The 17,045-nt window shown below is 40.6% G+C and overlaps 2 protein-coding genes across 3 annotated transcripts; one reads left to right on the forward strand and one right to left on the reverse strand.

The window, feature by feature from the left end:
• The first annotated feature begins 123 nt into the window (after nt 1-123).
• LOC113668086 (arylsulfatase B) lies at nt 124-8,679 on the forward strand. The gene is made up of 10 exons (XM_089197459.1): nt 124-262; nt 1,575-1,701; nt 2,263-2,422; nt 3,289-3,401; nt 4,286-4,432; nt 4,680-4,850; nt 5,683-5,852; nt 6,136-6,391; nt 6,550-6,799; nt 7,687-8,679. The coding sequence occupies exons 1-10, from the start codon at nt 219-221 to the stop codon at nt 8,091-8,093; spliced, it is 1,845 nt and encodes a 614-aa protein (XP_089053585.1). The 5' UTR covers nt 124-218; the 3' UTR covers nt 8,094-8,679.
• LOC113668050 (arylsulfatase B) lies at nt 8,534-16,680 on the reverse strand. 2 transcript variants are annotated; one of them, XM_027183931.2, is made up of 10 exons: nt 16,540-16,680; nt 15,709-15,820; nt 15,169-15,328; nt 14,204-14,316; nt 13,582-13,728; nt 12,970-13,140; nt 12,117-12,286; nt 11,453-11,708; nt 11,094-11,343; nt 8,534-10,340 (listed from the first exon to the last, which is right to left on the reverse strand). In XM_027183931.2, the coding sequence occupies exons 1-10, from the start codon at nt 16,566-16,568 to the stop codon at nt 9,370-9,372; spliced, it is 2,379 nt and encodes a 792-aa protein (XP_027039732.2). In that variant the 5' UTR covers nt 16,569-16,680; the 3' UTR covers nt 8,534-9,369. The 2 variants fall into 2 exon arrangements, with proteins under 2 accessions (XP_027039732.2, XP_089053584.1); XM_089197458.1 differs by having other exon boundaries at nt 15,709-15,809; nt 16,540-16,626.
• Between the last annotated feature and the right edge of the window lie 365 nt (nt 16,681-17,045).

Below are 17,045 nucleotides of genomic sequence, written 5' to 3' on the forward strand. Positions count from 1 at the left end.
AACAATTTTAAAAGCTATTCAGTCCTAAATACCAGTCTTTTCCTGGCCTGCCTTCAATCGAATAACAACCGGCCAATTGAACGTCCCTTTTGTCCTGATTGACATAAATCAATAATTGATTACAAAAGCGCTGGCTTAATGGAAAGAAAATTTTGTCTAACAGTTTTGATTGGAAAACCGTCGATGTATTGTCTATCTTCTCTGACAAACACCTAGGGATGGAATCGCGGAGAGTTTGGTACAACTTACTTTGGAGCTTTTGGTAAGTATACATATTGAACAAAAAAATGTCGCTTTGAATCAGTTGGCGTCTACTTAGAATACGTTTTGATTGAAAAAATTAATTTCACTTTGACAATTAGGTAATAGATCTCAGGGGTTGTTTTAGCATCAAAAACCCTAAATTTGCTACATTATTTTGAATCTTCGTGGCTCTTAGTTATTTCTGTTGTTAAAAACCTTGCAGAGCAAATTAAAACGGCACCGAATGAATTACGCGAATGTGTGACCTCCAATCATTTCAAGCTAATTAACCGCAGTGTTACCAGCTTTCAACTTCCTCAAAAAAAAAAATAGACGAATAACAGGTGATATGGCTGTTAATTGCTCTATCTTTCATGGCCTTTGATTTTAGGCTGCACTCTCTGTGAAGTTTTGTAGCCTACTTATTTGCCTGGGGCTATTTCTAGTAACTGCGTTAACCGCTTAACCAGAAACACCTTGTTAGCCAAGCTATGACAAACAATGCAAGCAGTGAATTAAGGCGCAGCACTCGTTCATTACCGCCTTGAATTCGAACCTCTGATCTTTGTACTTCTATTTATTTTTTTTTTTTCGAAGTACGATCTAAGATGGAATCTTCTTGGTGTAGAATACCATTGCTTGAGAAAGAAAATGTGAATTTCTGAAATAAAAGGTGACAACAATTTTTCTGAATCCATTTGGCGTGAAAATGCCACCTGTTCCAACTTGTTCTAATTTGACTGATCGGTTTTCAAGATGAATAGTTTTAAAATAACCTGTTTGAGATACTATCAGTTGTAGTTAAGAACCGACCATCTTAACAAGTAAATGAACTTTAGAACTTTCACCTGGTTTCGCTCATACACGAATTTTCACAGTTACGCGTGCGTATTTCACTGATACTGCAGCGATACGTGCAGTACTTGTGACTGCAGAAGTTCTACCCTCCAAACCCCTCATTTTTGTGCATATAACAGAGCATACCGCAGCCCTTGTTGAAAATGATTAGAGCGTGCACATGTTATGCCATGAAGCGCTTAACTGCGTTTGGTTCAATCTGAGTCATTCCGGCGTAGCTGAACTCGACGACAAACTGCAAGATTCCCATTTAAATTCAAGATAATGTCAGCTTGCTAGTTATTTACTTTGGCTCTTTTTTGATTCGATCAATGGAAAATATTATCTCAGAGCAATTTCAATATATCGCGGCTCTGACCCGCATGTTGTTGTGTAATATTATTGTCTTTATATGAAAAAGAAATCTCTGCACGAGACAAACATTCATCTGTCATTTCTGTTGCTCAAATTCGTTCATAACTTTGCATTTTCAGCCTTATTTTTGTGGTTCTAAACTCACATCACGTGCTTGGAAAGAAGGGAAAGAAGTCACATTCAAAGAAGAAGCCATCTTGGAAAGCGCCCAGACCTCACATTATTATGATTGTCGCTGATGATCTGGTAAAGAGTTTCGCTAAAAGACTATTTGATTAAGAGATCACTTAAGGTTATTCTTATTTAGTTATTATCAGATTACTCCAGTCGTCGCGAACCTTAGGAAGGTCTGATCTAGAGCTATGTTATCCTGCATCGAGAATTTTGCCACCGAGGACATTTTTATGGAGCTTCTAGTCAGCTCTACCAAGACATTCAAGTAACACGTACCAGTCACATGTGTTTAAAAACAAACCAATCACAGAAAAGTATACTGCTTCATGAGGTGATGAGTCACCGGTCGACCTAATCGCCTGAAGGAGACTAGAAATATGCAGCAATATCACGATCCGCTTCTTCTTCCGCATCACTTCTTTATCATGCGTGAAATTCGTGTCTCACTTTGATCCACATGTCACGCTTAGTTTGATCATCTCTCGTTTCCAGACGGAAATTGATATTTCATTAAAGGACCGGTCACTATTTTTTGACCAAAAATTGAAAAAGGATTTAGACTTTTTTCACCATTCACACTTGCCTAAGCTCGCTGATTTTGACCCAGATGATGTAAGTATCGTTCAATTGCAGGGCTGGGATGACGTCAGTTTTCACGGCTCTCGCCAGATCCCAACTCCTCATATGGACAAACTGGCCAATGATGGAGTGATTCTAAACAGTTATTACGTATCACCAATTTGCACTCCTACCCGGTCCTCTATCATGACTGGAAAACACCCGGTCAACTTAGGTTAGTACTAGTATCCAAGGTTGGAGGCAAGAGAAGATGAGTAGCAGAGAGAGAATTCCACCATATAAGCTGATTACAAACAAGTCATTATTCATCGTTTGTGGGGTGGGGTGGGAGGAGAAGGATTTGGGGATCACTTGGTCTTTCACCGGGAAAGGAGGGGGAGGGAAGCAGTCGTCGCCAACGGAGTATACGGGGGGGAACTCTAGAAAAATGACCGCCAATAAACCGCCAATGAGGGCGGGGGGGGGGGTCATGAATATTACAGAGCCTTATGGGGGGAGCAGGGGGAAGATAGGCAGATTTTATGATGACAGAACCCAAATTTTCCGGACCCTCCAGATGATAAACAACGACTAATCCCTTACTATGCCATTCCCTCCTAAAATTATTTTGGATCGACAAATAACCAATCCTGTCTCGTGAAGGTTGCTCACGCGGATGTCCAAAGAGTATATGATTCCCCTCCTAAAAATCGTCAACTTCTTCACTACGAGCGACATTCTTCTCTTGAGACTTGATATATTGAATCTAAATATAAATTACTTCGTAACATAATTACACATCTCAGTCTCTGCTCTCAAAAACTAAATTTAAAAATATTGGTGCCACATGGTTGCGCGAAAATGAGCAGTTCACCTTGATTCTCATTAGATCTTACTTCTACAAGTACACAAATTATTTGTAAAGGTCTTACGTAAGTTTGAAAATTACTCTTTATCTAACAATCGCTTTGTTTTGACTGAGAACCTCTTCCTTGCCATTTTTGTATTTCAATTAACTTGTCACCTAATTTCCTTCTTTCCGACTAAGAACACGGAACAAAATGAATATGTATAGTCTCATTAGTGTTATCATGGTTACAGGTGTTCAACATGGTACCATATTTAGCAGCCAGCCCTACGGTCTTCCCTTGGGCGAGGTTACAACGCCACAGTACCTCAAGGCACTTGGGTACCGGACACATGGTGTTGGCAAGGTAAAAATATCGTACCAACCAAAGAAGGGAAAGTATGCGTAAGGATGGCGCCATGTTTAGAAAACTCGCCTTCTTGACCCGAATTTTTCTCCTGGTTTTCCGTTCCCTCCCCTTCCCCGTCCCCACCTTCCCCCCTTACCCACCTTTCCCCCGTCCCCACCTTCCCCCCTTACCCACCTTTCCCCCTTACCCACCTTTCCCCCGTCCCCACCCTTCCTCCGTCCCCACCTTCCCCCCTTACCCACCTTTCCCCCTTACCCACCTTTCCCCCGTCCCCACCTTCCCCCCTTACCCACCTTTCCCCCTTACCCACCTTTCCCCCGTCCCCACCTTTCCCCCGTCCCCACCTTCCCTCCTTACCCACCTTTCCCCCTTACCCACCTTTCCCCCGTCCCCACCTTTCCCCCGTCCCCACCTTCCCCCCTTACCCACCTTTCCCCCTTACCCACCTTTCCCCCGTCCCCACCTTTCCCCCGTCCCCACCTTCCCCCCTTACCCACCTTTCCCCCTTACCCACCTTTCCCCCGTCCCCACCTTCCCCCCTTACTCACCTTTCCCCCTTACCCACCTTCCCCCCGTCCCCACCTTCCCCCTTTCCATCAGATAAATCTACTCGCGGAATCAAATCTAAAGGAGAAGAAACGGTGTTAAAGGAGCCATTTGTTCAACATCATAATTTTGCCAGCTATTTGTACCATCTGTGACCAGGTTTTAAAATAAAGCTGTGTGTTTTCTGCCTATGTTGTTTTGTCTAAGAAGGGAGAATATCACAAATCTCCCCATTCATGCTTAAGATACTTTCCGCTAGAACAACCTCGTAACAACTTTACCTAGTTTTCCCACGTTTGATGTCGTTGGTGGGAAAACAATTTTTTTTCTATCAGTGGCATTTAGGATTTTTTGAAAAGGAATACACTCCAACTTATCGCGGATTTGAGTCTTTCTATGGATTTTGGAATGGAAAAGAAGATTTTTGGGACCACACCTCATTCGAAGATGTATGGGGGACAGATCTACGTGATAACATGAAGGTGAGGTCGATGATGTTCTTTTATGAAGCTTGCTTGAAAACTCATCGGAGTTAATCCTTTCCTATAAGCAGTTTCATGTGTCTCGCGGTGAGGACGATACAAACAACTTCGTAAAAGGGTCTGGGTACAATCATGGCTCATGGACACAATAATCTTCAGAAGCAGGAACCGTTTTGAAAATTATTAAAGACTACATTAAAAATATGTCACAATTACTTGGTTACTTGAACTTCTTTTCGTTCTACAGCCCGTTAAAAACGAGAGTGGCCATTATGGGACAGAATTATTCACAGAAGTGGCTGAGCGAATCATTGATACTCACAACAAATCCGAGCCGCTGTATTTGTATTTTGCGCATCAAGCTGTTCATTCGGGAAATCCAAAGGACCCTTTGCAAGCTCCAAAGAGAATGCTGGACGTAAGTTGTACAGGTTATATATACTCGAGGCTATATTTATACAGGTATATATATACAGTATACATATATATACAGTATATATATACAGGTATATATATATATATATATATAGTTTTTTTATAGTTTTTTGTTTTTTATATATATATATATATAGTTTTTCTAGTTTGAGCACTCTGGCATGGCTTAGATGATCCCACATATGTGAGATCACTTGAGGTGGCTATATAGTCTTTCCTCCATCCTAGCATCAGCACTGCACTGATGAGGCCCAGAAGGCCGAAACAGTACTGTCTGCAGTTAGTTATATATATATATATATATATATATATATATATATATATATATATATATATATATACAGGTTATATATACTCGAGGAATATTGTGCTTTTGAAACTAGAGAAACTTTTAAAAAAAACATTTTTTTCGACATTAAACGTATATGTAATTTTTTATCACGTTCTGCGATTCAAAAGGGTAAAGTTAAGGTTCGAAACTTGTCACTTTTCAAATGGGCTCAACTGTCGACTATGAAGGCCGCCATTTTGAAAGCAACTAAGTAACCTGGCTGCACACCCATACGCACGTAATGGCGAGCAGCGTTGCTTGCAGTTTGCAGACAGCTGCTGCAGGAAAACGTTAAAAATCGTTATTTCGGTCATGAATGCCTCTTTACGTAGATTTTAATTATTCAAAAAGATCATTTGGAGACGGAAAAACGGCGTGAGGTATCCATATATAAGCCCAAATATGGAGTCCAGGGCATTAGTGTGGAGAGCAGTCTGTTTGTCTGTTTGACTTCAGGTGATTAGCTGTCTTTTTCATCCTTCAGAAATTTCAGCATTTTTCAAACGAAGACAGAAGAATTTATGCTGCCATGGTGGCGTCTTTAGACGAGTCCGTTGGAAATGTAACTAAAGCTCTCAAGAGAAATGCAATGTTTGATAACTCTGTGATCGTTTTCACGACAGACAATGGAGGCGCTCCATGGGGATTTAACTGGTAAGAAAGAATCGCAGCCACACACAGAATCAAATAGCAACGAAATTTTAATTAATGTGGTAATAAGGGACAGTTTTAAATAAGTATCTTTGCCAAAATATCAGCTTATTTTAAAAAAGCAGGTGCAAAAATTTCCATGATACGATTTTGCCCCCCCCCCCAAAAAAAAAAAACATTGGATCCGAGTGAGAAAAAGAATCAATCTTTAATCTCAGAATTGCTTAACAAGATCCATGAAATTTTCCATTTCTTTTCATTCCCATGCATCTTCTAACTAATTTAGGAATGCGGGATGTAATTACCCACTCAGAGGAGGCAAGGACACACTCTGGGAGGGAGGAGTCCGTGGAGTTGGTTTCGTTCACAGCAAGCTCATCGAAAACAAAGGCCGTGTTAGCTATGATTTGATTGACGTCACAGATTGGTTACCAACCTTCTATCATCTGGCCGGAGGTGATGTCACTAAAATACAAGATAAGATTGACGGTATGAATGTGTGGGACACCATAGCAAATGGGAAGAAATCTCCGCGCACGGAGGTATAAGAGATTCAAAATAACATTTATTAAAATTTTCATTAAGGAAAAGATTTCAATTATTTTATTCGCTAAAGTTTTTTTTGCAAGGATGCGTTGTAACAGGACGAATTCAAGTTTCGTACCCAGCTCATTAATTAAATTATTTTACCACATCAAAGGTTCTCCACAACATCGATCCCTTTCGCCGATTTGCAGCCATTCGAGTGAAAGAATACAAGTTAGTCGTGAATCAAGACGCTGATAACAAAATCACTTGGCTTCCGAGGTATAATGTCCCTGGGGAACTGGACTCTCTTCCCCAGCCCTCTACCTTACCTGGCGCGGTTATTGAATGCGGAAAGTGGGACAGTGAAGAAGAGGCTGCATGTAAAAGTGATGTTTTTCCTTGTTTGTTTAACGTGAAAGAAGGTAAAGTAAATTTCATTGCTTTTATAGGGTGCAAGTTGATTATGCTTTGTTTGACTGACTAATGGATTGGTAAAGTAGCTAAGCAAGTGATTTGCCAAAACTAAGAACTGAGCCTTTCCGGCTGACTGATGAAAGAACCGCTCACTTGCTTGACTACCCAAAAACTGTCTGAGTGGCTGGCTGACTTATGAACTGATTGACGTATTAAGCGACCAAAGAAGATAGAAACAGTCTTACTGACTGGCCAGCTAGTGCGTGGCTGGTCGGCTAACTGACTGACTGACTGACTGACTGACTGACTGACTGACTGACTGACTGACTAACTGACTAACTGACTGACTGACTGACTGACTGATTGCCCGACTGATTGGCTAACTGACTTACTGATTGACTTACTGACTAACTGACTGCTTTAATGACTGACAGATTTGCTGACTGACTAACTGACTGACTGACTGAATGACTGACTAACTGACTGACTGACTGACTGAATGACTGACTGACTGACTGAATGACTGACTGACTGAATGACTGACTGACTGACTGACTGATTGCCCGACTGATTGGCTGACTGACTGACTGACTGACTGACTGATTGCCCGACTGATTGGCTGACTGACTTACTGATTGACTTACCGACTAACTGACTGCTTTAATGACTGACAGATTTGCTGACTGACTAACTGACTGAATGACTGACTGACTGACTGAATGACTGACTGACTGATTGAATAATTGAGTGCCTAAATGACAGAAGGACTGACTGGCTGAGTAACTGACTGACTGATGACAGTCATATTGAGAACGTTCTAAAAGAAAAAAAATACTCATGATTACGAACATTACTTTCTACTATAAAATTTGATAATTTAATTTCCTTTTTTCAGATCCGTGTGAGTACAAGAATATTGCTCAATCCAACCTTGATACAGTAAAACGTCTTATTTTAAGACTCCTTCATTATCACAAAAAGGCCGTTCCTATATGGTTCCCGGAGAGGGATTGCGATGCGGACCCAGAAAATCATGACGGGTTTTGGGGCCCTTGGAGGTCTTCAGAAGCTAACAAGGCTATTTTAAAAGAAGTAATCGAGAGCATACCGTCAGTTAATGAAGAGAAGCATTCTAAACGTAAAAAGATTGCAATCGATAAGACAGAACTTGATGAAGAGTCTTTAAGTTTATATAATGAACAGAGCAAGGAATTTGAAAGTATGTTAAAAAATTACCTTAACGAAGTTGATAAACGTAAAAGGAGTGAGACTTCTCTACAGAGAAGTGCCAAAATGAATTAGTGCTGCTTTCAAGAATTTTGGTTTACTGTGAGTACAAAATATGAGAACGCAGTAATTTTCAATTGAGTGTCAAATTAATCTGAGATTACTTTTAGTTTCGCTCTAATACGCTCTGTGATTGGTCCAGAAAACTCGCGCCACTTTCTCACCCAATCAGATGTAAACTAAAACCAATCACGACTTGATTGGTTGTTTTTACCTAAAGCTCTCAGTGACTGTTATCGGTATTTTCCTCTCTTCTGATTGGCTGTTTCGGTTTTACGCGCGACACTCAATCGAAATGCGCTCTACCTTTACGTGAAAATTGTTTGCAAGTTGTCTTTGCATTGTTTTCGAACACGGCTGTAACATAATATAAAGTTTTGAGCGAGTCTCGTTTGTTTCTGTTATTACTCGGTAATCGCTCGATTGTGGTGATAAGGAAAAAAGTTACGTTTGACGCAAGGGTTAAAATAAAATTTATTTTGGCTCAGAGCTGAGGCCTATATCTACTTCAAAGTGATAAAAAAGGCAATGAAATATTTTATCTTTGAAAGTTTTTTTTTCTCATTTTGATTGTAAATGTTAATTAAATATATGTTATGAGTAACTTTCTAGGTTGTGTCAAATACGATAAGAAAAACCATACAAAGAAGATGATAGTTAGTGATCTTTCTCTAAATTGCAGATAGTTCGACTGCTCCCTTAATTAGTGCAGGTAATTCCGAAGGAAAAAAAAAATGAATAAAAACGAAAGAACACGCGTGTTTCGCCAATTAGAAGAACATAGGCCTTCGAATGTATGGCCCATTTACATTACATTGCGGGAATTTCCCGTCGAGAAAACTCCCTCCACTTCGTACAAAAGAGTTCGGAGATCTGCTTTCAAAAGATTTAAATGTCGAAAACATAACTGGCTTGCAAAGCCCTAAATATTTACCCATACTCAAAAAGATTAAAATTGATTTACTTCGTGTTGCTCATTTTTAGCCTATAGACTAGGTGTAATTTTTTTTCTCTACGCCGAGCAGAACTGGGGAGGCAAGCATGACGCGCTACGAGTATGATCATGAATGATGGGTAAGCCACACTCGAATGGACTCAAATGACTCGCTCTTCGCTTTCGCCTCGCACCCACCTGTGCGCGCCTGAAAGATGCAAACAAAAGAAAAACAAGCAAAAATTCAGGTTCCATGACCCGCATATGGATCCAGCCATATGATGAGAACGGTTACGATTACTGCAAAACTTGTTCCCAGGGTGCCTCTTCCGCCTACCCGGTAAGAATTGCTTTTGACTATTCATCAGCGGTGCGATTGCTTTCCAAAAATTCCATTTCAGATCCTGTTGCGGATGTTTGACCTTCACTGGCAGGGTATTCGTTTGGAGAGTCCTCCAGCGAATCACTTACACTATCTGCTGGGTCAGTAGTGTCAATGTCTGCACTGATATTCATTAAATCATCGTCATCGCCATTATTTTGTTCAGCGTTTGATGTTACCTTCAAAGAGGACATCCCTTCTGGATATTGATCGTCGTCTATCGATTCACTATCGTCAGCTAAGGAGTTCTCAAGTTCACTTTTTAAAATTTCGTCATCTCTAATTGCAATGTTTCCTATTTCTGTTCTTCGTGTTCCTTGTTTCTCCACCTTGCGAGGTTTATTCACGATTTTTTCTAACTTCCTAATAACTGAGGACGTGTCAATATGGCTTAATTTAGTGGCTAAAGTCTCCTTCCCTCCTTTGTTTGACTTAACACCACCATCCTCGGCTATTAATGCTTTCTTTATCATTTGCAATTTGTGCATCAAGTCGTCCTCTTGCGTTTTCTGTTTCATCTTGGCATACAACAAAGCTAACGACTCTTTCATCAAATGGCCATTACGAGGAATCTGAACCTTCTTTCCTGCATTTGTAATTTTTAAAATTGACTTCAACATCTGGTAGACTCCTTTGTCGTGTTCTTCGTGTGTGCTGAACACCTTTCCAATCCTCGTCGTAGTGACAGTACTGTTTGTAGGAGATGAGTGCCTCTTCGCATTCACCGCAGACGGGATGGAGTCGAGAACCCTTTGTAAGATAACCTTGTTACCTTTTGAGGATTTCCATGGGCCCCAGTAACCTCCGTGATCTGCAGGGCTGGCGGTAGGGTCCCTCTCAGGGAACCACACGGGAAGGGCATTTTTCTGGTAATGAATGAGTCTACGAAGGAGCCTCCTAACTTTTGGAAGGTGAATGTGAGCAAGATTTCTATACTCGCAGGGATCTGAAACAATAGATAGGAAAAAGTGATCTATCTAACAAACACAAGTGAAACATTACGGATTAATATCCTTAAACTACGTAACTAGCGGTTATGTCCAATCGTCGATCGCGAAGCCGTGTTAACGTGTGGCAAAGCCGCGTAAGATTTGTGACGGAAACTTGTACTTTCTCACTCGCGGCAGGTTATGGTAGACTATCAATAGTCACTTAATTCGTAATTTGTTGCAACTACATTCGTGCGCAAGCGCCAGTACATTCGATCTAAAAGCCGTCCACATATTTGGCATCGAAGAAGTGACAAAGTTATGCGGGTTGAGCCAAGAAAATAAACAGATAATACAAAATGATTGTCATATCCCGGCCACGGCCATGTTTTTCAGGTTTGTGGCCTGAACTCGTGAGGGTAAAAGTATGAACAGCTGTTTTACTCCAATCTTTCAATCTGTCAATTCCGTCAATACTTGTATCTTGAACTTCCCAGCCTTGCGACTCAAAATTGCATTCAAGTCTGCAACGCTTAGTTAACAAAGATATTTAGCTTTGGAATCGCGAAACGTTAACAACAGTGCTAGCACAAAAGAAGGGGCGTAGTCTTGTCATGAACCCAACTTGAAAGCTTCTAACATTTGGGCATGACGACTTATTGTTTGCATGAGAGCGCGGAGTTAGAAATTGCCTCGATCTAAGGCGATTTATCTGACCAGACGTCCTTTGCCCAACCTCTTTTAAAGGCAAGTAGTTGTAAAATGCTCACCTTTTCTAACGTTGAACAAACAGGGAAATTCATTAGTGTCACAAGCATCCTTTTTGCCCCTAGGCCGCTTACCACACTTAATAACAGCACCGGGCAACGTAGAGGGCTGGGATAGAGAGTCCAGTCCTCCCTCGACTTCGTAACGCGGATGCCAGGTTGTGTTGAATACAGCGTCCTGATTAATAATCAGCTTGTAGTCACCTACTCGAATGGCTGCAAATTTACGGATGGGATCAATGTTGTGGAGGACCTAAAAAAAACAACATCAAGGTACATGTCAGCCTCTCCGTTATTTTAGGGAAATTAAGAATTTGCGCAAAAAATATGTTGTTTAAGCCAGTTACACTTTTGATATTTACCTCTTTTCTTGGAGATTTCTTTCCATTCGCTATTGTATCCCACACATTTACGCCATCAATCTTGTCTTTTATCTTGTTGACGTCACCTCCAGCCAGATGATAGAAGGTTGGTAACCAATCTGTGACGTCAATCAAGTCATAACTCACACGGCCCCTGTTTTTGATCAGGTTGCTATGTACAAATCCCACTCCACGGACCCCTCCCTCCCAGAATGTGTCTTTACCTCCTTTGAGAGGATAGTTACAGCCTTGATTCCTGAGAGGGGAATGACGAGAATAGAGATGAAACTGATTGGGTAATTAAGGATATACCAAAACAAACCAAAAAAATTGGACTTAGTTGCCGCAACTATCGTAACTCTTGAAATCGTTTGTGAAGTTCTTATCACTGCGCTTTGAAGTCTTTAAAGTAACGTACTTGGAATGGACCTGTACGGAGAGGGGGGGGTGGTAAAGTTATCCTTGCCCCCCTGCTCTCGGCTGAAAATAGAAATACTGATCATAACCCTTGCTACGTAGTGGGAAATCCGCTCGCTGTTTTTAAGGTGGGGGGGGGGGGGGATTTCTCATCGATCGCATGAATGATGTATTTATCTTTATCTTTACCCCCGATGGTGTATGGTTTATTTTTGCTTCACAGGATGATCAGGTATGAATTTTTTACCAGTTGAATCCTCTCGGAGCGCCTCCATTGTCGGTTGTGAAAACGATCACAGAGTTATCAAACATTCCATTCCTTTTAAGAGCTTTCGTTATGTTTCCAACGGACTCGTCCAATGAAGCTACCATCCCAGCATACGTCCTTCTGTCGTCCATTATAATATCCTGGAATTTCTGAAGAATAGAGTATGAAACAGGATAAATGTATTTCTAACCACATTGGTTTAGGACTAAAATACGAAACAAGTTGAAAATACATTTAGTTTGCGCTGCATTAAACTTGTGTCGCCTTATCAATTGGGATAATGAACGGAAAGACATGCAGGTGCAAAGACATCGAGATTTCCTTAGATAAAGCGGCAAGTGTAGAATTAGACAGACAGACAGCCAAAGGGAAAGATAGACAGACGGATAGACAAGCTGGCAGATGATAGACAGAGGGGCAGACGTACATGCAGATAGATAGACGAACAGACAGACATGTGGGCAAACAAACTGATAGACAGATTGACAGACACACATGCATATAGACAGACAAACAGACAGACATACAGACAGACAGAAAGACGGACGGAAACACAGACAGATAACGGACAGACCGACAGATTACAGACAGATACACAGACGCACATGCAACTAAACAGGCGAACAGACGGACAGACAGACAGACAGACGGAGACAGACAGAAAGAAAGATGGACTGGAGACAGCCAGAAGAGTGACAATTGTTCGGATAAAGAGACATGAGGATTTTACAAACGTGAGTCGCTACATAGATAACTGGTCGAACAGACAAACACTCAAAAAAGGAACCAGTGATGTAATAAGGAGTATACAAAGCCATGTATCTTTGCTTACATTAACAAGTCTTTCTGGTGCTTGCAGGGGCTCGTTACCATTGGCTGAGTGAACTCCTTGTTGAGCAAGATACAGATATAGTGGTTCAGACTTGTTGTGAGTATCAATGATTCGTTCAGCCACTTCTGCAAACAATTCTGTTCCATAATGGCCGGTTTCGTTCTTCACAGGCTGCCAAGAAACGAGGGTAGTCAGTATTCGGGCAAAAGTTAAGCTCTTTCAAGCCTTTATTGATCAATCAACTCTATTGATCAATCAACTCTATTGATCAATCAACTCAGAACTGTTTTCTCAAATCTCTTATGAAAGGGTTTCTTTTTTTAATCAGGAAAAACTGAGAGTACAAAGTAGTTTCAAATGAGTTCAGATGGTAAGCCGGAATCGCGTTGGTTTCGCCTCGTCTACCTTCTCGTCGTGATCGGGCGTAAAAATTTGCCCTACTTTTTAAACCAATCTGTTGCAAGATTTTATTGCAACTTGGTCCTCCGAGAGGTTTCTTCTACTCAATTCAGGAACATTCTTTTCCAGTTAGTAACATTTTCTGGTTACTGTTTTATTTTTGAAGGAAAGGCGGAGTGCCTGCAACCAAATTGGTTCTTTGTGAAATTTCACCTTCATGTTATCTCTGAGATCTGTCCCCCATACGTCTTCCTGTGAGGAGTGGTCCCAGTAGTCTTCTTTTCCATTCCAAAATCCATAGTAGGTCTCAAAGCCGCGGTAGGGTGGAGTGTATTCCTTTTCGAAGAATCCCAAATGCCACTGAAAAAAAAAACCTCAATAATACGATGAAACGATAACAAATGCCTTTGCAAAACAAATCGGAATAAGCCTTGACGTAGAGAGCTTTAGCTGGTAAACCTATAGGATGCCGTCGATGATGAAAAAGCGCACAATTTGATTGGCCGTGAGACCTATACCTATATCTAAGAATTGAAGCTGAAAATGTAAATTTATTAGCTAAGAAATGTAGAAAAATAAAATAAATAAATATGAGATGTAAAATTAAAGAGCTTTTGCGAATAAATAGCTCTTGATAGCTTTCTTGAACTATTTACAGACATCGTGTTTCTGCATGAGATTATTAACAGTTTATATTCTTTTAGTTTCTGTTAGTACTTGGAAGGTCATTACAGAGTTTACAGGTGGCTGTATGAAAGGAACGATTCCCGAGCAGAACGAGTGATTTACTTCCACTCCCACTATAATAAGGCGTAACCCATTATTGGAAACCTACCTTGCCCACGCCATGTGTCCTGTACCCAAGTGCTTTAAGGTACTGAGGGGTGGTAGCCACACCTAACGGAAGACCGTACGGTTGTGTGCCAAATATGGTAGCATGCTGAATTCCTGAGGCAATGTGAAAACACGCGTGAGAACGGTTGTAGATATTCAACGTCAAGAACGTTTCATTTCCTAAGGTATGGTTACTTAATGGCTTCAGATGGAGAGACACAACGTAAACTTAATTTCCTCTGTTTTTCCCTTTAGAGACATGCTAGAAGCCTGTTGGCGAGATAATGGCCGGAGAATGAAAAAAACGACTAGACTCAAACCTCCCTGGGTTTCGCTCTGCCGCAACAATGCCGCCTTTTGCCATTTCGCTCCGTTTTCCCAACTGAACGCCTGGGACAGGATACACGCTAGTAAATTGCTTTCCGAACCTATGTGTAATGCATTTTAACATTCCGGCATTTACCTTTAAAATAAACCATCTGAAAGAATAGTCACATCACCCAAAACCAGGAGTGAATGTGCACAATCATATCGCCTGTGGAGAGCCCGCGGGAATTAGCAGTCATTTATTAACTGTCTCGTCTTAGTCAAGTTTTTTTAGGTTTCATCGACGAGGCAAAGCATACGCGAGAGGTTTGATCGAAAAAAAAAGCTCTTGTACACTCGAGCGGTGGTGCATTTACGCAAGTATAAGAAATTGACCATACCGTGAAGCTATGTGGCGTGACAAAGTTTCAAGATATCTGATTTTATCCCGAGTCGAAACATAACCAGGACTGCCATAAGGACTTAGGAATTTAAAACTTATTATCATTGTTCCTCTTGTGGCTGCAACACAGCCATCGAAAAAAGGCACGAAGCTCTTATTGCCCTCTGGGAATATCCCTACTTCCGTCGGTACCGAGAAATTCGAAAAAAGCGAAAAAATGAAAAAAAGGAGCTTAAGTAAAAATTATCTAATGGTACCTAAATTGACCGGGTGTTTTCCAGTCATGAGAGAGGCCCGGGTAGGAGTACAAATCGGTGATACATAATAACTGTTAAGGATCACTCCACCGTTGGCCAGTTTGTCGATGTGTGGAGTAGGGATCTGGGGCGATCCGTGAAAACTGACGTCATCCCAGCCCTGTAAAGAGAAATCGGTTCAAAACAGTTTCACACTTTCGCTATGGTTGATCGCATTGAAGGCGGACAAAATAAATTGTGTCGCTGTGTAATTAATCCAACTGATGAAGAGACATGTCTTGACGCAAGCAAATATCTTTTCGAGATCTTCGGTTGGAGTGAAAATGGTTGAAAAATTTTTATTTGAACTGCATGAGTTGCCATACTTTTGTGGAGAATCAGCCCTACTGCGAAACGAATCAACGAAAAAACAACAGGTGTAACTTTTACTCCAGTAAAAACAATATACCACTGTGCAACCTTCCGGCTTAGCTTTGAGGTTTTATACGCCTTGAAGTTCGATAAAATTGCGTCAACAACAGAAACCTAGGACCTCCTTACCAGATCATCAGCGACGATCATGATGATGTGGGGTCTGGGCGCTACCCAGTTTGATCTCTTCCTTTGTTTCTTTCCATACACGTGATGCGAGCCTAGAAGAACTAAAACAAAGCTGAAATGATAAAAATAAAAATAAAAAATTATCAAACAAATTATGATAAATACTACATTCTGATAGGTGTTGCAGTCTACAGGCTAAATTAATTTTTGCATTTGTGAAAATATCCTTAGAGCGCTGTTAACAGATTTCATGGGACTTTGGATTGTCAAATGGCTTCGATCCATCTGGGATTCTAACCAAAAATTGTCAACAAGTGGGAATTTCTCGAAAACTAGCATGTCACATTACGTGCGTTATAACACATAAATTTTCCCCTACATAATTATGAACAACTGCGTAAATGATTTAACTTTTTTCATTAACCCGGGCAGGATCAGCGTAAGTCGCGCTTCAGGACTTAGTAATCGTTACTATCACGGTTTCACAAGAAAAACGCGCAATGATGATTAATAAAACATGATTTTAAACTTCTCTTATTCACCGTAGGATTCACACATTTTCGTGTTATTAGCTGATAATGGTTTATATTCGATAAGCTAGAAGTTGAAATACACAAGCATGTATGCGCCGCGGTGCAAAAGCTAACACATACTATATGAATGCGAGTTTAGTGGGAGTTGGGTTAATAAACGGCCCTTACGAGTTACAGGTTACACTGAAGACAGACTTATGTATTACTAAAAGTTGCACAAATAAAACAATCCAGCTTTTTTTTAATCTATGGCCTGCATGCTTTATGCAGTCTACGGGTTTCGAGTTATGATACTCACCGCAACAACCTTAGAAAAACGCTCTTCATCCTGTAAAAATGATTGCAAATAAGTTACATCCGATACATTTAACTACTCGAAGATCAACATCGCAGACACAGCACTCAACTTTTCACTTATACCTCTTGAAATCAATTATTTATTTTGTATTTGTCTTTTAGCCGCGCACGAATGGCTTAAAAGCGTAAACAGAAGGCAAAACAGCCTTTGAAAACAGGTAACGCTTAAAGAATCTTTTGTGAACATTTTGTTTTCCACAGTTGGCAATGTTTTGTTCTCTTCTATTTTCCTTGAAATTTCCTCTGTATCTGGTACCTGTAAAACACTAAGAACACAGTAATCAAAACAGTCAGCTGCATCATAAGAAACTCTGCTACCATGCGATCGCAAACCATTAGACCGATTTAAGATAAGGAAAAAAAAATTTACCCTTGAACTATTTTCTAAAATTGGGCGAGGTTTTGGTTAACGTGAAAGAAATTTAAAGTTAGAATTCTCAGACCATA

This window comes from Pocillopora damicornis, chromosome 2, assembly GCF_964200805.1.
Source record: "Pocillopora damicornis chromosome 2, jaPocDami1.2, whole genome shotgun sequence".
Classification (NCBI taxonomy): Eukaryota; Metazoa; Cnidaria; class Anthozoa; order Scleractinia; family Pocilloporidae; genus Pocillopora; species Pocillopora damicornis.